Source organism: Globicephala melas, chromosome 20 (assembly GCF_963455315.2).
Source record: "Globicephala melas chromosome 20, mGloMel1.2, whole genome shotgun sequence".
Taxonomy (NCBI): Eukaryota; Metazoa; Chordata; class Mammalia; order Artiodactyla; family Delphinidae; genus Globicephala; species Globicephala melas.
In genome coordinates, this window is record NC_083333.1 from 12,422,727 (window position 1) to 12,446,395 (window position 23,669).

Consider the following 23,669-nt stretch of genomic DNA (forward strand, 5'->3'; position numbering starts at 1 on the left):
CCAGGTGTTAACCAAATTAGCAGTGTTGTGCCATCCTATTCTGTGGATGTGGCTGTCACTCTGGGGTGTGGGTAGTGACCATGAAGGGGCTGGGGTGGGGGCCAGGGCTGACGGTGAAGACCGAAGCTTGGGGGAGTGGAGGCCCTGAAGCCAGGAAGCCCACGAGGCTGCAGACAGCTCCAGAACAGGAGGAAGTCCACAGTTCAGGTAGGCTTCTGGGGAAGAAATGGGGAAGCTCCAAGAGATTCCTGGGGGCACGGCAGGATATCCGAGTCCATCGATAGGGGAAAGAGACTCTGGCAACCTCAGTTTGCCCCCCAGATGAGGACGAGGGCCCTTTCTTTCCTGCTACCAGTAACCAGGGCAGGACGCTGGCGGGAAGGCCTGTTGTTGCAGGCTTTACCTAAATTGTCCTCATTTTTCTCACCTGCAAGAGCCACTTGTCAGCGAGCTACACCTGGAGGCCCTCAGAGGGCGAAGCATCCTGCCAGGGCCAGAAGCAGGCCGCATTTTCAGACACCACAGAAAGGGAAGGAAGAGCAAGGAGATTTGGAACCTAAAACCCCTCATGACAAAGTCATCATACCCACTTCCTGCCTTTCTGTTGACTTACAGCCAACTGGAGTTTGAAATTTAGGGGACAAATTCTATGGAAGAGCTGAGGTTTGGGAGCCCGAGTTGCTTTGGGTAGTTGGTGAGCACTGTTTGCTCAAGAAGCTACCGAAGATGTGATAAAGGCAACAAATGGAAGTTCCTTTTCCCTTCGGTACAGGGATGCCCTAGGCTGAGCTCTTGATGGCTGGCTGGGTCAAGGGTTAGGGACCCACCAGAAGTGGGCATTAAAAAAAAATTTATTTTATTGAAGTATAGTTGATTTACAGTGTTGTGTTAATTTCTACTGTACAGAAAAGTGATTCAGTTGTGTGTATATATACACACACACATTCTTTTTCATATTCTTCATGAAACCATATGGTTTATCACAGGATATTGAATACAGTTCCCTGTGCTATACAATAGAACCTTGTTGTTAATCCATTCTATGTGTAATAGTTTGCATCTGCTAATGCCAAACACGCAATCCTCCCTCCCCCACCTCCCCTCCCCCTTGGCAACCACAAGTCTCTTCTGTGTTTCTGTTTCATAGATAAGTTCATTTGTGTCATATTTTAGATTCCACATATAAGTGATATCATATGATATTTGTCTTTCTCTTTCTGACTTACTTCACTTAGTATGACAACGTCTAGGTCCATCCATGTTGCTGCAAATGGCATTATTTCCTTCTTTTTATGGCTGAGTAATATTCCATTGTATATGTATAGATATATATATACTTCATCTTCTTTATCCTTTCATCTGCTGATGGACATTTAGGTTTCCATGTCTTGGCTAGTGTGAGTAGTGCTGCTATGAACACAGGGGTGCACAGGAGTGGACATTTTTGAATCAGCCATGACCTGGTTATCATTCCTTATCTTGGAAGGGGAAATTTACCATCTGGTTGAAGGCTCTGGCATTCTGTAGACCACCTAGCAAGTCATTCATTCAACCAATACTTACTGAGTGGCCACTCTCTGCCAGGCACTCTGATGGAAAGTAAGATAAACTTCTCTATTTAAGGCACCTGCACATATTTGTACGTTCTTAATTTCACATCTCTGTTGCCCTTTATTTTAAGGGCCTTGACAGTTTTACATAGAAGAATCCCCTGAGCATTAAGCCCTATTTTCCCTCAGGCAGCAGCCCCTGCCACACCTTATCCTCTTATCCTAGTGTGTTTCTTTATAGTACTTGTCATGACCTGACAGAAATAAATTTGTCTATTTGCTTACTGTCTTCTCCATTAGAATATGAGCTCCATGGGGGTGGGGTATGCTTTTTATACTTATATGGTTGAAGCCCCAGGGCCTAGAACAGAACAAGCACTATAAACCCATAGCTGATGAGTGAAAGACTTTATCAAATCACTTCTCACCTCAAGGTCCAAGTGTATAGTTTTTTTAAATTAAAAAAAAATCCTAGTAGTTATTGTAAATTACAAAAGCAAAAGATGTTGCTTTGGAGATTGTGGATGCTATAGACTGAGTTTTTTTAGTATTTATTTATTTATTTATTTATGCCTGCATTGGGTTTTTGTTGCTGTGCACAGGCTTTCTCTAGTTGCGGCAAGAAGGGGCTACTCTTCGTTGCGGTGTGTGGGCTTCTCATTGCAGTGGCTTCTCTTGTTGCGGAGCATGGGCTCTAGGCGCGTGGGCTTCAGTAGTTGTGGCATGCGAGCTCAGTAGTTGTGGTGCACAGGCTTAGTTGCTCCGTGGTCTGTGGGATCTTCCCGGACCAGGGCTCCAACCCATGTCCCCTGCGATGGCAGGCGGATTCTTAACCACTTTGCCACCAGGGAAGTCCCTATAGACTGAGTTTTAAGTTTGGGGCTAGAGAAAAGTCATAATTGCTCATGATATAAATCCCAGTTCCTTTGTAACCTAGCATCACCTAAGTTCAGCCTTTCAGACCAGTGAAAATCTCTCTATATGGTAATTTTTCTCAGAATGTGGGGCATTTTCCAGAAAGTGCTGTCAGTCTTGCATTTGGAGTTATTGCCACCAAACCATTGATTCATTTGCTCACCTGCTGCACTGTGTGGCTTGCAGGATCTTAGTTCCCCAATCAGGGATCGAACCCAGGCTCTGGCAGTGAAAGCGCCGAGTCCTAACCATTGCACTGCCAGGGAATTCCCTCTGTGACTTTCACTGAAGTATGTTAAATGAGTGTTTGCCAAGTGCCTGTTGCTGGCAGATACTAGGACAATCAACATTATTCCTGTGCTCAGTGAGCTTTGGTTCCTTGGGGGAGGTCAGACACCTCCATGACCAAAAGGCCGTGTTCAGTAAGTCTTCTGTGAACTATGCAGGGTTCTACATAGTTCCTTCCTCCTGAGAGGCTTTAGGTATCAGGGAAGGCTTCCTGGAAGAGGTAGCAATGAGTGAGACTTCAAAAGGCAGAGAAGAATGCAGGCTGGCTCTAGGGAGCAGCTGTAGCACATTGGGCAGTGGAAGTCAATAAAAGGCCCAGAGAGGAAGGGAATTGTCCATTTGGGGTACACAGTGGAGGGTCTGATTAGACCCAGCTAGGTAAACTGCAGGACGGAGACAGGAGAAGTGGGTTGGAGTTGCTTTGGGAGGCCCTTGAAGGCCAGACTTCGTAGTGTGTATTTTATCACAAAAGCAGTAGGACGCCAAAACAAGTTTTGTTGCCCTTGATGCTCTGTACACAGTGGGATTTTAGAAGGTTATTCTGATGGCGGTGTGCACTGCAGGGCTGGAACAAGAAATTTGAGGGAGAGAAGTTCAGGATGAGGGAGAGAAGATCAGGAAGGGATACTTTGGACTGGGGAGATTCAGGGGCAGAAGACTGGAAATGTATTTGAGAGTTTATGAAGGGAAAGTCTTTCAGATTACATTTCACGTGAGTGAAGTGAAAGCTGGGGAAGGGAATGATGAAGGGTGACTTGACGAGGCTTTTGTGCCTTCCTGACTAGGGGAGTAATGACACCATTGGCAGAAACGTGAAACCCTTTCTGGAAATTTCAGCTATGGCAAATGGAGAATCTCTTTGAGGTTTAGACACAAAGAGCTGGAGGTGGTGATGGGAATCTCGTGGATGTATCCAGCAGGCCATCAGTAACTAGCGGGCCTCTGGGAGTCCCTTGCCCAGCTTGATTGATGCCCCTGTAGCTTAGCAGAAAACAGTTGGCCAAAGAGATATGGAGATCAGACTGAATCAAACCTTTGAGGTGTCTGCTCCCCTGATTCACTAGCTTCTTCACATGCCCCATCTCAGAGTTTTCACGGCAGGCCTGTGTGCACCGCATCCCCTTTTGTGAGTGTGTGAAGTGGCTGGAGTCCACATTCTCATTGGCTGGAGTCTGTGTTAGTGTCCAGACCTCTCCTAAGGCAGCTGATCAACCCCTCCTCTTCCAGCGTTGGAACCTGGCCTCTGTTTCCCGGGTCTCAGAGTTTGTGGTAGGGAAGATGGGATGCTCTCAGGGACTGTGACGTTTGACCACCTTGGCTTGATCCAAGAAACACCTTGGATTGGGACCCATGCCTCAGCAAACCCCTTCCTAATGGTTTATGAAGGCAGAGGGTGGGGCAACCTTCACTCACCTTTCTACCTTCACAAAGCTGATTGTAACTTCTGTTCCCCTTAGAGGCTGCCTTCCATCTTTACCTCCACTTTATTTCTCTGGGATGGACAAACTGGAAGCAGGGAGTGGGAGAAACTTCGGAGAAAACTCAACCAACACAGAGGAGGGAGATCAGTACAGGGCTTTGATACCTCTGAGAGCCCTGCCAAGCAAAGGCCATTCATTAAGATGGGGCCAACACACCAGTCCTGACAAATACCAGCTCTGGTCCAGGCTGGGTGGGAGGGGTGGTGGCCTGGAAGATGATGCCCACATTTTCTGCAGGGCCTGGCCTGCCATTAGGTGACTCAGTGTGTTTCCCAGGACTTGGCAGGGACCAGATCTGCAGCCTTTATTTGCTCTTGGGGTGGGACTGTTCCTTCTTGGCACCAGATGTACAGGAAGGCCTCCCTGCTCATCACCTCTGGGGCTCTGCTTTCCTGGCTGAAGCTGTGCCCTGATGGATGAGGTCACAGGCTTCCATGATGTCCCAGGTCACTGGGCTTGCACTAAGACCTGCTTGGGTTTAAACCTCAGCTCCCCGAGCCTCAGTTTTCCAGTATATAAAATGCATGTAATAATTTTAGCTTCCCAAGCTGCTTGTGAGGAAATGTATGTAAAGCTCTTAGCACAGGGCTCTAGCCCAATAAGTAGTCGTTATTAATAAGTGGCCTCTGACGTTGCGGAGCACAGGCTCTGGACGCGCAGGCTCAGCGGCCATGGCTCACGGGCCCAGCCGCTCCGTGGCATGTGGGATCTTCCCGGACCGGGGCCCGAACCCGTGTCTCCTGCATCGGCAGGCGGACTCTGGACCACTGCGCCACCAGGGAAGCCCATCCCCTTTCTTGAGTGGCAGTAGAGTAGTGGTTAATAGTGTGGTTTCTTGAGCTAGATAATCCAGACTAGGTGGGTTTGAACCTTGAATCCTCTTTTTTCTAGTTAAGTGAACTTGGGCAACCTCATCTTACTGGGTCTTGGTCTCCTCTTTGGTAGACTGGGAATAATAACAGCACCTATCTCATGGGGTCATTGTGAGAATTAAATTATGCAAACCAAGCACTTAGCACAATTGCCAGTACATACAACAAAAGTGAACTACTCATTATTATTATTATCATGATCTTTTCAGAGTCTAGTTCGAGGTGCCATCCTTCCCACAATCCCATTAATTGCTTCTTAGATTTTCATTGATTTGGACACCTCTTAGAATCTATCTTGCACTGCTCCTGTTTATGTCCATGCCCTCAAAAATATAACTGGACCTCCCAGGCTCACCTTGTTCTCACCTTGAGACCTTACACATCACTGTGTCCTCACAAACCCAATCCCAAGAGCACTGACATCAGAGAGAATTATGTTATACATTACACAGCAAAAGTTCCGAAAATTGTTTTAAAAACAGCTCTATTTCTTCAAGTTTTCACTCCCTAAGCAGTTGCCCATCCTCCTCTATCTCAGCCAGTTCACCCCGCCCCCCCTTGTCTTCTGGAGGGGAATATGTATAAATAAAATGGATTCCATTAGTTTGGGGCCCAAGGGAATGAAAACACATACATACGCATATTTACATGAATAAATATACGCTTAGATATATAAAATATACAAGTGGAAATATTTATATTCCCTCGGTCCCCTCAACGAGTCCAATCATTCATTCAGCAAATATGTGAGTTCCCACTTTGTGCCTGGGACCAAGCTATCTGCTGGGATAAAAAAGGAATGAGGCTCCGGTTCTCATGGAACTTACATTTTTACTAGAGGAAGACAAGAAGTAGTATAAAATTTCAGCTAGTGGGAATGCCGTAGAAACAACAGAGGTGTTCGTGAGAGGGAGTGACGAGGGGGCTAGAATACGCCTGAATTGGGTGGTCGAGGTGGACTCGGAGGTGAAATCCGAGCCGAGGTTCTTCTTATAAACTGGAACACTGAAACAGACACTTGGAGGACCTGATGGCTGAAAACCGGGAGGCAGTTGTCATCCACGGTGATGCCACCTTCCCGAACGTAGAGCCTTTTTGGGGAACCACGAAGGTCGCAAACGATACGCAGTGGGGCCCAGAACACCGGCGCAGAAGGCCGCCGCCAGCTTGACGTCAGCGCGCCGGGCCCGGGGCGGCCCGGCCCCCCGTGACACCATTCTCGCCACAGCCCCGCCCAGGCCGCCCCCGCGCTCGCGCGCATGCTCAGAGCCCCGCCCCCGTGCGTCACAGAATGGCCTCGGATACCCAGGCAGCCTCTGACGTGTCGGGGAGGAGGCGGGCGCGGAGGTGCGCGGAGTGGAGCTCAAGGCTGCGGAGGGGAGAGGAGCTGAGCGGCTGGGCGGGCCTGGCCAGGCCAGCGGAGAGGAGACTGCGGTCGAGCGGTGGCGAATATGCGCTTTTGACATATTGGAGGTGAGCCTGTGGTGCGGGGCAGCTCCCGAGGGTGCCGCGCCGAGTCGGCGGTGCCGAGGCCTGTCCCCGGGGAGCCTGCCAGCCCGGGGGCTGTGTCCGAGGCCCCGCTGGGCCGGGCCCGGGTTCCGGGGCGACCAGTCCGGCGGTAACTGTTCCAACCGCTCTTAACTGCCCCCTCCCGCCCTGGTCCGAGGTGTGGCCCACCGGGGCGCCTGGAATGGAGCGAGCCAGGCGGTCTCCCTAGGCTGTGCCCGTGTCCGCGGGTGGGGTGAGGGATGGCGGGGACGAAGGCCGGGACGTGGCACCATGGGCCCGGGCGCTGGTGGCGCAAGGAGCGGCTCCGTTGGAGGTGGTGGCGGCAGCTTAGCCATCCTCCTCCACCGCCCCTCCCCCATCCCTTCAGCTGGGGGGGGGTGGTTCGGAGCCGGGTTGGATTTAGAACTCCCCGCGGGAGAGAAGCGAGGGGCCAGAGCGGAAGCAGCCCACCTTGGGCTCCGGTGGCATTCCCGTGACTGCCTGTCCCAAACTGCTCATCACCCCTCTTGGAGTTCAGAAGAGTGTCACCAAACGGGTTCGGGTTGCTTGTGCTGGCCTTTCTTTTTTTTTTGTTGGTAAGCAACGAAGTAATCCTTTACGTTTTGCCAAGGAACTGAGGGTTCTTTCACTCCTGATAATTTTGTTACATTTCTGTAGCGCCTTTACTCGTTTCAGAATACTCTCGCTATCTCCTTTGAACCTCATCACCTGGTTAGTGGCTGTGCCTGATTCTCTTCTCGCCATTTGACGGATGGGGAAATTGAGACCAGATGGGGTGGGGGCTTAAGTGATTTCTACTGTGGATTCTACCAGCCGGTGAGGGGCTTCGCTTGGTCCAGGATTTACATCTCCCAGCTTGGAGTTCTGGTTTCTTTTTGTGGGATTTTTATACCCTTCTCAGCTAGAAAGCAAAGTAGAAAGTTTGCCAAAAATATACCAGAAGCTAGTAGGAGATGTGTTCGAATGTTTTTGAGCAGACCTACCTAGGATAAGAACTGCTACTCATTTGTGAGAGAAATCCTACACTGGTACTTGGTCATGGTTGCTGGCTAATTATTTTGTCTGATAAATTGTGCTGCTTTTAATCCATTTATGAAACAGGGTAATGGCTTTGCTAAGTCATGAAGTTGGTGGGGGTAAAATGCAGCATTAAGTCATGTGTTGAAGAGAATAAAGGGGAACTAAAATACCTCCTCTGAATCTTTATTAAAGTTATTATTTAAAATCAGAGATCAGAAGGAACAACAACAACAAAAAACCTTTGGTTAGCCCTGGTTGAAGTTGACTGGGTCCAGATAGAAATCTTATGAAGCAGTTGTTTTTTGTTCTGTTTTGGCTTTTTAAATTAAGTAAATTGAAATTGGATGAGGAACACTTAAGTAGAAACCTCAGTAAAAACCTAGATTGCTTTTGTGACATCTCCAAAACTTATTTTTATTCTCATTTTAAGTCATACTGGGATAAATTTGGTTACTAAAGCTTAAAATTACTTCTGACGTAAGTTTCTGAGCACTTCATAAGGTAGAAAAAGAAGTTTGATAGGACCAAAGGGGAGACCATATTTATGATTGACTTTGAAAAGGTTAAAATTCTGTATGTGTCACCTTTGGGAGTAGAAGAATTTTGGTAAAAAGGTATCTATTATCTATTGTGAGTTCCAGAAGAACTCTTCCAGTCTCACTAGTCCATTCTACAACTATTAACAAGGAGACAATATCATATGAAATGGATTTTCTTAGCATTGCAGAAAGAATAGTTTCTTTGTAAATATAGCATTTGGGACAGGCAGTTTTATACCCAAATGAGTTGATTTGTCAGTTGCTAGATATCTAAAGGTCACATACAGTATCATAATGCCCCATGTAGAAGTTGTCATACTTCTGGGGTTCACACTCCATCTGTATGGGACAAGGTATTGAGGGAAGATTTGGGTAGTGCGGAAGAGTATATAATTATCTACTTTCATTTCAGCTTCAGAAGATTGTAGATGTGTCATTAAAGCTTTTTCTTTTTTTTGGTAGCAGTATAGTTTTCTGTATTGACTTTCTGTAGTCTAATATCTCCAGTTACATAGTTTCATATAACACAGTGGACACATCCTCCTGCTGTAACTTGAAGCAAAATGAACAGATTGTCTTTATAGCCCCTGAGAAGGTAGCAAATTTTTGTTATTTGTAAAAAAAATCCAATTTCTGTAAAGGCTGAGTCTCATGAATAAAATTAGAGTGATAAAGCTGGATAATAACAATTAGGCAGTAGAAATGAGGTATGACCACAAAGAAAGAGCTTTTTGTTTATTTTTTAATCTGGTTCTTCAAGGCTATTCCAGAAGAGGTTTTTAGAAATGTTTTCAGTAATGGTGGTATCACTGAAATATGCACATAGCTTCCAGAAGTGATTAATTTTAAGGAATCATTTGTATGTTCTAAAGTCTGAAGTACATTTATTTTGTGGTTATACTTCAAAGGTCTGCAACTGAACGACCAGTTTTTAAAAATAATTTAACGACGCAACTAAGACCCGGCGCAACCAAATAAAAAAATGAAATTTATGCTGCGTTTACTGTGCCAGACTCCGTACTAAGTACTTTCAAATGTTAACACACTTAATCTTCATAACAACCCTATTTTAATTATTATCTCCATTTTACAGGTGAGGAAGTGGGTCACTGAGTGGTTAAATAACTTGCCCAAGGTCAACTAGTGAGTAGAGGACTCTGATTCCAACCTGGGCAGTTTGGCTCCAGGGTCAGGGCTCTTAACTGCTATGCTGTGCTGCTCCTACCACTTGTTACCCTCTTAAGTGTTTTTAATTGGTTCGTTTGGAAAAGCTGATGGTCATTTTAGTAAAAGCCTTCTGGCATAGATTACTGTTTGAGGGACCAATAAGTGACTTGTAAAAGTAGCCTGTTAATTAGAAAAATTGTAGTCTACGTTCAACTCACATGAGATTCAGTGAGAAAACAGAAGCGAGTGTGAAATAAAAACACATATTAAAATAATTTGGCTAGAATTATTTGATGCTGAGCTAAGTAGTTGGACAAGGAAAATACAAGAAATAGAACTAGATTCTCAAGAAGTTTCACCCGAAAGGCTATTTAAAACCTGAGTCGCCAGGGGACACTGATGGAAAAATTGGTAGTTGTATTAAGAATACGGCCCTATTCAAGAACCAAAAAACAGGGACAAATGGACACTTTATAGTATACCCAGAGGTGTAAACAGTGAGATTCCTCAGGGAACACTACTTAGCTAAGCACTCTTCAAAGTAATAACAGCTGTAGGTCCTCTGATACTGTATAAATGGGTCAACAGCAACAACGAAAAACAGCCTCACACAGAAAAGTTTCAAACTGGGCATGTGAACGATAACATTTGTAGATAAAAACAACCCTAACCCTATTTGTAGAAGGGTTGGCTCCACATTCAAATACATTCAAGTAAATGTTAGATGCCAAGGGAGGCATCTAGTAGTCATTATGAACTTCTATAAGGACTTTGGCCCATGGACCAATCGCCAGAATCATCAAATACTGCACAGTAACAGGAGTACTGGAAACTGTAAAAGTATCCTACCTGCGAATAGAATGTTGACATGCTGAAGTAGCATCAGTCACTGAACTCCAGAAAGGCATGTTTGTAATCTAGAGAAGTTCCAAAGCAAGACAACAAAAATATTTAAGGGATCCAGATGGCTGCCAAGTGAATACAAAGCTAAAAGGACAAGAAATATTCACTTTGAGAAGACCAAGGCTGAGAGGTATTATCATCAAAGTCTACAGAATTAGGGCCCAAAAAAGAATACAGACTTGTTTACCAAATCCTAGAATCTTTAAAGGGAGCAACACACTAAACGTAAATTTAAGACCAAATAGTACTGTGTTTTGATTTCTCTGGAGTTTCCAACTTGCTTTTTTTTCTTGTTGACACAAGAGTGATGTCCTTTTATCATAACCTCAGATTTATCCAGCTTCCCAGTCATGGTGTCTGTTATGGGGTTCCTCCTTTTTCCTGGAGCCATCCATCTGGACTGAGTGACTCTCGGGGCGTGATGGACTAGGCTTCATCTTGGGATGTTTCTTCTTTGCAACTGGGTTGGAGCCACTATTTCCTATAGCCTGTGCCATCCAGGTCTTGTTCTCTCTTTTGTAGCTGTCTCAGGAGATGTGTAGGAGGTAACCCTCCTGAGTTCTTGTATGAGAAGAGTTCTCTCATTTCCTGAATTACCTGTTTTCCTCTAGGTTCAGTAGGTCCTAGGATTTTCTTACTCATGCTGCTGGCTTTTCTCATTTGTCTGGTGGTTCTTGGTTGTCCATTTATATTTAAGAATTAAGGGCTGGACAGTGATTATTTTAGGTAGCTAGTGTGCAGCGGTTATCGCCGAGGCTCGCCCCAGTAAGTCCCAGCAGCTCCCTATTCTGTGGTGTGGAGCCTATGCTGAGCTTTATAAGTGACTGTGAATGTGGCTTGGCCTGCCTCAGACTGATAATTTTGTCTAGCCGAGAATGATAGGTTTTATAATCTTGATTTAATACATGGTGGTGTGTTGTGAGGTAGAAATAAACTGCCCACACATCTTTTGACTTACACCATTTCTGAAATGGGAATTTCGATATTAATAAAGGAAAGCAGTACTTTGAAAGCAAAGAAGGAATAATAGGAAAAAAAAAGATTATAAGTCAGATTCAAATATTAGACTTCTACGGCGTTCCATGTTCCTGGTGAGGCAGAAGGGATTTATAAGACACAGGTCCTGCCCTTGGAAACTACCTGGAGAGACACAACCTTTCATCGCTCTTCAAATATTGCTTTTTTTTTTTTTTTTCGGTATGCGAGCCTCTCACTGTTGTGGCCTCTCCTGTTGCGGAGCACAGGCTCCGGATGCGCAGGCTCAGCGGCCATGGCTCACGGGCCCAGCCGCTCCGCGGCATGTGGGGTCTTCCCAGACCAGAGCACGAACCCACGTCCCCTGCATCGGCAGGCGGACTCTCAACCACTGCGCCACCAGGGTAGCCCCAAATATTTCTTGTTTGAAATAAAGTAGCAGCAGAACTTTGCTTCTTGTGTCCCTTAGATCTTCATAACATTTTGCAATACCATAATTTATCGATTGTGTATGAGAAGCTGAATGTTTGAGCTGCACATTGATACATGGTTGCCAGTGTTCCAGTGGCGGATGTGTCTCTCCAGATTTGAGGACCAGCACCCAGGAGCTTCTTTACGGCTGGATTCATAGATTTCAAATGTAATTAACTTTTTTTTTTTTTCTTTGCATTTTGGGAAAATACCTTATGTAGAGCATTCAAGGGACACAATGATTGTTGCCTCACCCTGAGGCGCTTCTCTCATGTGTCCTGTAATTCTATCTTCAGCTGGGTTGTCAAGGAGACTTAGGCAATGAGTCGGAGGGGTTTTTGATGCATGTGGTGATGCCCTTAACTGCTCTGGATGCTCTTCTGAGATACAAATAAACCTCTTGCTACTGGATTAGCCTCATCTTCATTCACACCATACTACAAATTAAATTACAGTTACAAATAAGATTATCCCTACATCTGGGGAAATTGAATAGGAATTGGGAACTTTGATGAAGAGTTAGGATTATAGAATTAATCAGTATTTTTTACTAACCAGTATACATATTTGAAGAAACAAGTCAGCTAGTATAGTCCAAACCCTTATTAGATGAAAAAACTGAGACTTTAAGAGATTAAGCAGATTGCTTAATTGCCATTAAGGAATTTAATGACAGAGTGGAAACCCTAGAACCCAGTCTCAGCAGGACTCCTAACTGTGGGTTTTACATTTTAGTATGCTGTCATGCTATAACGGTATCTTCAAGAGTAGAAAAACAGACAAAAGTGTGCCAGTGTAGGGGTAATAAGATTAGAGGAGGGTGCATTTGGTGTACTGAATGTTTATCCAGCACTTAACAATGTCTGACACATTGTAGGTGCTCAGTAAACGTCTGTAAGCACTATGTACTTTCTCTGAGCAAAGTGCTGTGCTTAGTGCCAGGAAGAGATGCCACGTATGTCAAGGACCATCTCTTTTCAGAGAACTCTTAGGCTGATTGGTAATTTAAGGTAATTAGAAGATTGACTAATATGCCAAAAGTAATAATAGACGATGTGGTCAGAAAAGACTTGACTAAAACCGTAAGAAGTCACAGTAGGCCGCAAAAGCATCACACTAAATGTATATATTGATAGTTACATTTTAATTTTATTCAACTAGAAGCCATTCTTGTGTCTCTTTGGTATACCTACCCTCAAGTTGAATTTGTACTGTATTTGTTCTTGTCCATGTCTTTTCCAAACATTCGTGAGTAGTGAGTCCTGCTGGATGAATTCCGTATTCTCTACAACTTCAAGTTTTAATTTACTTTTAAAATTTATTTTTGGCTGCTTTGGGTCTTCATTGCTGTGTGCGGGCTTTCTCTAGTTGTGGCGAAAGGGGGCTACTCCTCGACGCGGTGAGATGGCTTCTCTTGTTGGAGAGCACGGGCTCTAGGCGTGTGGGCTTCAGTAGTTGTGGCACGGGCTCAGTAGTTGTGGCGCACGGGCTCTAGAGCGCAGGCTCAGTAGTTGTGGCACATGGGATTCGTTGCTCCGCGGCATGTGGGATCGGACCAGGGCTCGAACCCGTGTCCCCTGCATTGGCAGGCGGATTCTTAACCACTGCACCACCAGAGAAGTCCCTATTAATTTACTTTTAAAGCTGGCCTTGAATTCTTGCTACCCAGTATGGATTAGGTTGAATCAATTTTGGTTTAATTTAATAAATATTATTGAATATCTGCTATTGTGCAGGCAATGTGCTGGGGTTGAAATCAGTAAGAATAATACACAGCCTAGTAGGGGGAGGTGTAAGCAAATGCATTATTATGTGGTAAATATATGCATGAAAGCATATTCATGGGGGCCAAGAGTTTGGGAGATTTTAGTGCTGTCTGGGTGAGGACAGGAAAAGGTGACAGCTAGGTTTTAAAGGATAAATAGGAGCTTTCTAAATGCACAAGGAAGGAGAGCTATTCCAGGGAGGGAAAATATCCAGACCTGAAGCAGAATGGTGCATTAGGACACTTTTGAACAGTATTGCTGGAATATAAAGTAGGATGCTTGGGGAGAGGGTTGTAGGAGGTAAGACTGAAACACTTAGGTGTGAATCTAGGACGAGCCCAACGTCTTTGGTATTCCATTGGGCCTGACAGTCAGTTGGGAATTTTAGGTAGCCAGTCTAAATGCAAGGTTAACTAAATATATATCTATATATATATATATCTCTCTCTCTATATATATATTTTTATGGTACGCGGGCCTCTCACTGTTGCGGCCTCTCCCGTTGTGGAGCACAGGCTCCGGACGTGCAGGCTCAGCGGCCATGGCTCACGGGCCCAGCCGCTCCGCGGCATGTGGGATCTTCCCCGACCAGGGCACGAACCCGTGTCCCCTGCATCGGCAGGCGGACTCTCAACCACTGCGCAACCAGGGAAGCCCAAAATAGATATTTTTTAACCCACTCTGAAAGCCTTGGGAGAAGAACCAAGGTGAAAGAACATTGAAGTTGGAGAATTAGTGGACTTATGGAGGAAGCTTGGGACTTAAAAGATAATTAACAGGAAATTTTTAGAAATGTAATGATAGTAAATTATTGGGAATGTGGTCCCTGATCTCCTTGAAAGGCTACCTGGTATAAAATGTTTCAAGCAGGTGTTTTGAAGCAATTGTACAACAGAGAAGGGCATGCAGCAGTAGCAGCTCTAACAGTAAGCTTGTTTTCTGTCACCTGATTCCCAGAAGATCAGTTCGCTGTGAACCAGCTGCAGGATGATTCTGTGGGGTCAACTCCCCAGAACCTAGTGCCGCCACCAGAAGCGCTTCTCGTGGCTTCCGTGACTTTGTTCATCTCCTCTCCCGACCCCGTCCACAATGCTGGTGGTCCCTGTGAGAGGGGCAGTGAAGTGATTTAGGTGCCTGGGCTTATTGTAATGAAGAGTTCACTGCTCTTAGAGTCTTTCGTGTTTGACTCCCTCCAAAATGCTGCAGATTTAGTGTTGTCCCAGACTTTATACTTTTACTAAGATTCCTATGTTCTCTATTAATTTATTTTCGTCTTTAATATTTCACAGGCTTTCTTGATCATGGATGGTGAAGATATACCAGATTTTTCAAGTTTAAAGGAGGAAACTGCTTATTGGAAGGAACTTTCCTTGAAGTATAAACAAAGGTAATGTTGAAAAGCATCCTAAAAATAGGAGAGGGCTTTGGAATACATAATCTCTAGTTTGTGCCTTTTTTTTTTTTTTTTAGCAAAGCTAAATTTAGAGTTTCTGATATAGGATTGGGATTCTAGAAATAGTCATAGCATTGCTTGTATTTAAATAATATAAAAATGACATAAATCCTTATATTTCTCGAATTATTAAAATAGTAAGAAAACTGTCATTTGTGATTTCTCCTGGTAGTTTACCTCCTTTTATAAAGCTTATTACTGCTCTTGGCCATCTTTGGCCTGCTCGGTGTACAGATTCTGCCTCATCATTTTGGTCTTTTGGAGATTCTGATAAGCTCTCTAGGGCTTCATAGGGTAGACTTTCTTCAGGCAGGTGTTATCAGTGTCTGGAGCCAGCAAAGCTTTGAGGGAGGGGCAAGAGCTTCAGGGGTATATGGAGCCTTTTATAAAATCTTAATCATTTCAATTAGTTGGGAAAACTTGTAGATAACCTTTTAAGTACCAAAACTTATCTTAAATTTCTTTTTAAAATGAAATCTTTCTAAAATATATATACATCTTCCAACTTTGGTTAACAGTTTAGTAAGACTTATCAGACCTTTTTTTTTTTTGGGCTGCATTGGGTCTTCATTGCTGTGCACGGGCTTCTCATTGCGGTGGCTTGTCTTGTTGCGGAGCACAGGTTCTAGGCTCGCTGTCTTCCGTAGTTGTGGCTCGTGGGCTCTAGAGTGCAGGCTCAGTAGTTGTGGCACGTGGGCTTATTTGCTCCGCGGCATGTGGGATCTTCCCAGACCAGGGCTTGAACCCTTGTCCCCTGCATTGGCAGGCGGATTCTTAATCACTGCGCCACCAGGGAAGCCCTGTCAAACCTTTTATTGCTATTTCGCTGTTGTTGCTGAAGCCAGTTACTGTACTGTGCTAGTGGATATGGAAAGTGTGCGTCTATGGCAGGGGTTCTTAGTCTTTTTGTGCCATAGGTGCCTTCATAGGCTGGGGAAAGCCTATGGACCCCTTCTCAGAATAACATTTTTAAACGCATAAAATTGAATAATGGAATTACAGAGGAAACCAATTATATTGAAAAAACAAATCTAAATGTTAAACTAATTTGTGGATAGTAATATGTGCTTCTTTATCAATATGTTAAATAAGAAAGGGGTGAAGTGTATAAAAAATGAATCCTTTTGAGGCTTATAATTTATTTTCATTGAATCCTGAATATAGAGTAAGAGATGCAAAATAGATGGCCTTTATTGTTTAGTATATTTTATGGTAGCATAACGTTCAGGCAAAAATTATTGAATTGATATATAATCATCTTCAGGATGATCCTTATGCTTCCTACTATAACTGATCTTTCCCGCTTTGTTTCTGATTAGCTTCCAGGAAGCTCGGGATGAGCTAGTTGAATTCCAGGAAGGAAGCAGAGAATTAGAAGCAGAGTTGGAGGCACAGTTAGTACAGGCTGAACAAAGAAATAGAGACTTGCAAGCTGATAACCAAAGACTGAAGTATGAAGTGGAAGCATTAAAGGTAATTGTGGCAGTAAAAGCTGGTGCCTCATTTGCTGGGTTTTATTAAAATGAGAAATACATTCTTTTAGGTGGAGCTTAAGAGCAGCAGGCAACATAAAAATGTAAAAAGGCCTAAAGTGAATTTTTGACAAAAACTGTTTGCTTTCATGGAACCAAGGGAAAGGTGGTTTAGAGTTCAGGAGTTCACTTGGAAACTGTAGCTGTCAGTTTTTTAGCTGTAATGTTCCTAGCTATAATATTACGCTGTAGTTCCTATAATTTTCAAAAGCTGCCTGATTATTTGTTTTGACAGAGTACCTCATTGTGTGGCACTTTAAAATTATATTTGTATGAAATACACATTTATTTCATTATGGTTTGTAGTCCCTTTAGTTTTGGAGTTTAGTTTTTAAAAATTCCCTTCTAACAAGGAATTTTCAGGAGTGAAAGATTAACCCCTTTTTGCTGCTCTTCCTCACATGCCTAAGCCAGATGCTTGGGGTATTCCTGTGTCGGGGCAGTGGGGTAGGTTTGGGGAAGGTGAGGTATAGGGAATTTGAACTCTTGTCAGTCAACTTCTTTGTGCTTACCTGGGCTGCATTCAGCCTAAGAACCCGGAGGTTCCCCCACCAAGATTGAGGTTTTTAAGGCAACGGTTTCACTATTTTACCTCTTTTCAGAGAGATCATTATTAAATTTCTTTGAGAGGAGAACGATTGACTAATTTTATATGAGTTAAGGCACTTGGAATGAATGTGTCATTGATTTTAAATAGTGTAAAAAGGAGAGAGGGGTACCATCAACTCAGATTGTGGGTGAATCTCTTGGATCCCACCCACCCCTGTCCCACCCCTTACTTAAGTTACATCCTTTATTAAAGAAAACTATATGTTAATGACACATGCTTTCCTTCCTTATACCCACACCTTCAGGAGAAACTGGAGCATCAGTATGCACAGAGCTACAAGCAGGTCTCAGTATTAGAAGATGATCTAAGTCAGACCCGGGCCATTAAGGAGCAGCTACATAAGTACGTGAGGGAGCTGGAGCAGGCCAACGACGACCTGGAGCGGGCAAAGCGGTACGTGAGCGGTGTGCCTTCTGTTGCAATGACCGAAGTTGGCAGTCAGTGATTAGAATTTGGTTTTAGGCTCGACCTATCACCTAGATCCTAGTTCCAGAGCATTTCCTTTTGGTATTTCATGTCACCTGTAACTCGTCACATTGAAACTTACCAAAAATCCTGATCTCCCCAGATAATGCTCTTCCAGGCTTTTCTTTCTGGTTTTCCTTTTTCCATCTTCTTTCAGGTACCATTGTTGATCCTGTTGGTTTTTCTTTAAAACATGACTCATTCATTCCTCCATCTTCCCTGTATGTTCTCAGTACTACCACACTTCTTGAAGGTCCTCACATCTTATACCTGAGTCCTGCAGTTAATTCCTAGCTGATCTGTCTTTAAATTTTCACTGCTTTTTATTCTCTTCTGTTTTAATACTGACCAATGAATTGTCTCAAAATAATGCTTTTATTATGATTTTGCGGAACAGCCTATAGTGGCTTGCCGTCACTTTGCCAAGATTGCATATATCTATAATTAGTTGTTTCTTAACCATTCCAAACTTAATTCCTATTACTTTACAATTATTGTCTGATATTCCTTTCCTTAGTATCTGAGTGACACTTAAATGCTTGGCATGATGCTAGAGTTGAGGATACAAAGATAAACTAGCCACTGCCCTTGGGCGTGACAGATAGGGACAATCCACGTGGTAAACACTGGTACAGAGGAATGTACAGACTGCTCCAGGGCATAGAGAAGGGCACAGCTAAAGTGCTCTGTGGTAACTGGGGAAGCTGAGTCTGCAAGGAGGAGTAGATGTTAACCGGTGAAGAGAGAGGTGTGAAGGCAGAGAGGCAGGAAAGTGCATGAGGTATTAATATTTCACTTTGACTGAAGTGTGTAAAGACAGTATGGCTGAACAAGATGAGACTAGAAGATGTTTGGGGCCAGGTTGTGGAGAACCTTGTGCTCAGCTATGTTTGAAAGTCATTCTGTAGGCAAAGAGGTGCTCCTTAAGATTTTTTAAACAAAAGAGTATTATCAGATTGTGATTTGGGAAGATAATACTGAGGAATTGAAAGTAGGGAGGAGGAGATGTGAAGACCATTGAGGAGTAATCCAGGTGATGGATGAAGAATTACGCCAAGGGCAGAAGGTTGGAGGAGAGCAAATGGAATTGAGAGGCGTTTTGACAGTTGACGGGAGGTGGTAAAATTGGACGTGGCATTGAGCAGCGGTCCCCAACCTTTCTGGCACCAGGGACTGGTTTCGTGGAAGGCAGTTTTTCCACAGACAGGGACGGGGGTGGGGAGGGGGTGGGGTGGAGTGGAGGGGGTTTTCAGGCGGTAATGTGAGCGATGCGGAGCGGCAGATGGAGTTTTGCTCACTCATGTCGCTCACCTCCTGCTGGGGACCCCTGGCATTGAGAGTTCTAACTTGAGGTTAGGAAATTTTATTTCTGTAGGACATAGTGGGTAGAGGGCACATAGCAGGTATCTGTGAATGTTTGCTGAATGAATAAGATGAGAAATGCGGGAAGAAGAAAAGCTTGGTAGGAAGAAAGTAAATAGAGTGGGACCTGGGACTGCGTTTTAAACTAATTCTTAGTTAATTCTTAACATACTCTAAAACTATTGAAAAGTTTTCTTCCTGAAAATATGTAAACTTCATTGACTCATGTTTAAAGTCCAATGGGGAGATATAAATTGTATGATAAGTAGGCTTCCTTTAAGACACTTGAAGGAATTTAGATGGGAATTTAAGAGAAAAGAATACATTGAATGGCCCCAAATGGTAGTAGAGACACTAAATGCACCAGAGGTCAGAAGGGGCCGAGATCATTCTCTTTTAACTGGGCCAGGCTTTCTAGGTCAGGAAATGGCATGAGATAAACTGACAGTTTCCTTTTGTAGTAGCTATTTGCACGTTATTTATTTAATTCATGGACTCTCATTTTTTTTTTTTTTAGGGCAACAATAGTTTCGCTGGAAGACTTTGAACAAAGGCTAAATCAAGCCATTGAACGAAATGCATTTTTAGAAAGTGAACTTGATGAAAAGGAATCTTTGTTGGTCTCTGTACAGAGGTTAAAGGATGAAGCAAGAGGTAAATTATACTTAAAGAATATTTATTACCTTACTGTCCCTGAGCCAGAGTGCTAAGCTAGCTTCAGGATCAGCTTTTTAAAGCTACACGTTTATATGCTTTTGTCAAACACTATGCTAAGTACTTTGAATCTGTTTATTCAATATTTACATCCTCAACTCTAGGAGGTAGGTACTATTATCCCCATTTTATAGGTCAGAAAACTGAGGCACAGAGAGTTTGAGTTGTCAGTAGGGATTCAAACCCTGGTCTGTTTCCCAAAGCCTTAACCATTACCACTGTGCATATATACTGCTTGGTTTGTTTGGAGTTTTTCCTTTTTGCTTGTCCTAAATAATTTTGTCATGCACATATTAGCATTACATATGTGTACATATTGCTGTATATATATTATACATATAGAGAATATATACTTTCTTTTAAAATTCTCCTTCCCTCCCTCTTTTTTTCTTTCATGCATGTTAGAATGCAGAATATTGTAAAGAAGAAACTAAAAGTCTCTGTCAATCCCTTTATCTTGAGAGAACCCACTAAGAGTTTGGTGTGTTTCTTTCCACTCTTCCCTGTGACTATACATAAACATGCCTGTGTATTTTTTTCCTTTATATAATTGGAACCACATTATATATACATATATATTTTTTTCTATCCTCCTTTAATACAGTGAATGTAATCCATGCCATTAAAAAAAATCTTTTGAAACAGGTTTTTAAAAATGTATAATATTCTATTACATATGATTTTTTTGATGGGTCCTTTATTATTGGTGGTTAATTTTTTGCTGTAAATAGTGTCCTTGTACATAATATTGGGGAGTATCTTTGATTTTCTTAGATTCTTAGAAGTGGCAAAGGATACAAGTATCTTTAATGGTTGTAATGGATGCTGCTAAATTACTTTTTAGAAAGTTGGTAACTTTACACTCTGGCAGTGACTGAGTGTCCTTCTCACAATGTTTACTAGTATTGTGAATAATAAAAACAGATTTTCTTTCTTTCTTTTCTTTTTTTTTTTTTTTTGTGGTACGGGGGTCTCTCACGGTTGTGGCCTCTTCCGTTGCGGAGCACAGGCTCCAGATGCGCAGGCTCAGCGGCCATGGCTCATGGGCCCAAGCCGCTCTGTGGCATGTGCGATCTTCCCAGACCGGGGCACGAACCCGTGTCCCCTGCATTGTCAGGCGGACTCTCAACCACTGCGCCACCAGGGAAGCCCCAAAAACAGATTTTAAAATTATTTAAAAATCTATTTGAAAGTTGAAAATTGATATCACATTGTTTTTAATTTGTAGTTCTTTGGTTACTACTTGTGAGAACTTTTTGCTAATGTTTATTGGCTCTTCTAAAAATTGTTTTTTTCATGACTTTTCCTTTTTTGGGGGAGGGTTTATTCATCTGAAGAACTCATAATTTATATAATATATAAAATATTAACTCTATCCTATTTTTAAGTTTACAATTCTGGTTAAAAAAAACCATGTAACATAAAATTTACCATCTTACCCATTTCTGAGGGTACAGTTCAGTAATGTTAAACTATGTTCACATTGTTTTGTAGATCTCTAGAACTTTTTCATGTTGCAGAATTGAAGCTCTTTGCCTATTGAACAACAAATTCCCATTTTCCCTTCCCCAGCCCCTGGCAACTGCAGTTTTACTTTCTCTCTCTCTTTTTTTAAAAATAAATTTATGTATGTTTATTTTTGGCTGCTTTGGATCTTCGTTGCTGTGCGCGGGCTTTCTCTAGTTGCGGCGAGCAGGCGCTACTCTTCCATGTGGTGCGCGGGCTTCTCATTGCGGTGGCTTCTCGTTGTGGAGCATGGGCACTAGGTGCGCGGGCTTCAGTAGTTGTGGCATGCAGGCTCAGTAGTTGTGGCTCACGGGCTCTAGAGCACAGGCTCAGTAGTTGTGGCACACAGGCTTAGTTGCTCCGCGGCATGTGGGATCTTCCTGGGCCAGGGCTTGAACCCGTGTCCCCTGCATTGGCAGGCAGATTCTTAACCACTGTGCCACCAGGGAAGCCTTGCAGTTCTACTTACTGTTGTTAGGTGTGACTACAGTAGTCCCTCCTTATCCGAGGTTTAGCTTTCCATGGTTTCAGTAACCCATGGTCAGCTGCAGTCTGAAAATATTAAGTGGAGAATTCCAGAACTCAACAATTCGTAAGTTTTAAATTGTGTGCTGTTCTGAGTAGCAGGATGAAATTTTGCACCATCACGCTCAGTGGACGTAAATCATCCACTGAGGGTCTTAGAACATATGTTCCTCAGATAAGGGAGGGACTACTGCACCCTAGATACCTTATATAAGTGAAATCATACAGTATTTATCTTTTTGTGACTGGCTTATTTCACTTATCATGTGTCCATAATGAACATGGATGTGCAAATATCTCGGTGTCCTACTTTGAATTCTTTTTGATACATACCCAGGAGTATGGTAACTTTGTATCTTTTTTTAATAATAAGCAAGTATTCTGTAGGTCAGTTGTATAACTGGAAAAGAAAACATAAATTTTGGGTTAAAAATTCAATATTTCAAAACAAGAAAACAATTTGCAACTATTTTGACTACTTCCTTTCAAAACAAAGTATTTCATAGGATAGTTAGTAAAAAAAAAAAAAAAAAAAGCCAAGCCATTTAAAATGACAAAAATACACTTCATTGATTTTGTAATAATCCCCAAACTACATCATCATTTCAAAATAAATGCAAATGAGTTGGTAAAGAATATTTATTTTTGTGTCATACATGTTCACTGTGAGTTCTACTTTGGACTCTGCCCTATTTCTTTTTTCATATAGGCATAAATAATTGTTCTGTTAACTTTATAGCATTTTTAAAGTCTAAATGATCATGTAGACAGTAAGGTTGTTGTCATTTTTATTCCCCTGGAAATAAAAATTGTTAAATAGGAAATTCATTTTTGAGAAGTAGTAATTTAGGAAGAGTGTCTTTATGCCATTTCAGATGTGACTTTGCTTGATGTATTTGCTTCCTCTAGTGAATATTACTACTTTTGCAACATTTTACAGATTTAAGACAAGAACTAGCTGTTCGGGAGAGACAGCAGGAAGTAACGAGAAAGTCGGCTCCCAGTTCTCCAACTCTAGACTGTGAAAAGATGGATTCTGCTGTCCAAGCATCACTTTCTTTGCCAGCTACTCCTGTTGGCAAAGGAACAGAGAACAGCTTTCCTTCACCAAAAGGTTTGTAGTGTCTTTTCTTTTTGAACCTGTGGTTGATTATCCACTTAAGAGGCTTTGCTGGTGAAGCAGGGGTTGCTAAGTTTTAAGCAATCATTTTAATTTTTTTTTTTTTGGCCATGCTGTGTGGCATGTGGGATCTTAGTTCCCCAGCCAGGGATCGAACCCATGCCCCCTGCATTGGAAGCACGGAGTCTTAACCACTGGACCACCAGGGAGGTCCCTAAGCAATCATTTTAGTTTAAAAGTTGGTTAAATCTAGCACTGAGTGAAGCAGAAGGCATTGTTCTCCTAGGCCAACTCATTAGTAGGAAACAGTGAGATGAGGGCTACATTTAAGACAAGAGCAGCTTAATAAATTGAAATTTTAATAAAGGTTTTTAAGGGAAGTTTATTTTTTGACTATAGCAGTAATACATGTTCATGTAGAAAAAATTAAAAACAAGAGAAAAAATAAAATCCATCTGCAATCTTAGGGCTCAAAGTCAACTCCTATTAACACTTTGAATTTTTTTCTATTGTGTGTGCTTTTTTGTGTTTGTGCCACCTTATTACACACAAGTTTTGGGATCGTATTTTTTTTTAATTAATTTTTATTTGAGTATAGTTGCTTTATGGTGTTGTGTTTGGGATTGTATTTAAATGCAGTTTTATTTCTTTTGCCACTTGACATATCATGGGAGACTAGAAGGCTTTATACACAGAAAGTACAGAGACTCACTGAGTTACCATTCAGACTTGTCTTAAGATTGGCTTGCGTGGACATGTCCATTCTATAACATGCCTCAGTAGCTGCCATTTTCATAGGTGATGTTCAGAGTAACTGATGAATAGTACAGAAAGAATATGCCTTTTGCCATCAGTCAGGGTGTTTTTTAAATCCAGGTAAGCTGAAAAACGATTTAGTAGCCACTAGATAGAACGTTAAGAACGGA

General features: G+C 42.7%; 1 protein-coding gene across 2 annotated transcripts in view; it reads left to right on the forward strand.

The window, feature by feature from the left end:
• Positions 1-6,414: 6,414 nt before the first annotated feature.
• Positions 6,415-23,669, forward strand: part of NDEL1 (nudE neurodevelopment protein 1 like 1) — a 35,272-nt gene continuing 18,017 nt past the window's right edge. Inside the window, exons 1-6 of one of the 2 annotated variants that reach the window (XM_070044466.1) lie at positions 6,415-6,579; positions 14,746-14,843; positions 16,229-16,382; positions 17,296-17,444; positions 19,396-19,532; positions 22,564-22,737. In XM_070044466.1, the coding sequence (XP_069900567.1) occupies positions 14,758-14,843; positions 16,229-16,382; positions 17,296-17,444; positions 19,396-19,532; positions 22,564-22,737 (700 nt within the window). In that variant the 5' untranslated portion in view covers positions 6,415-6,579; positions 14,746-14,757. The remainder of the gene's footprint in view (positions 6,580-14,745; positions 14,844-16,228; positions 16,383-17,295; positions 17,445-19,395; positions 19,533-22,563; positions 22,738-23,669) is intronic. The other variant, XM_030861455.3, reaches the window with a different exon arrangement.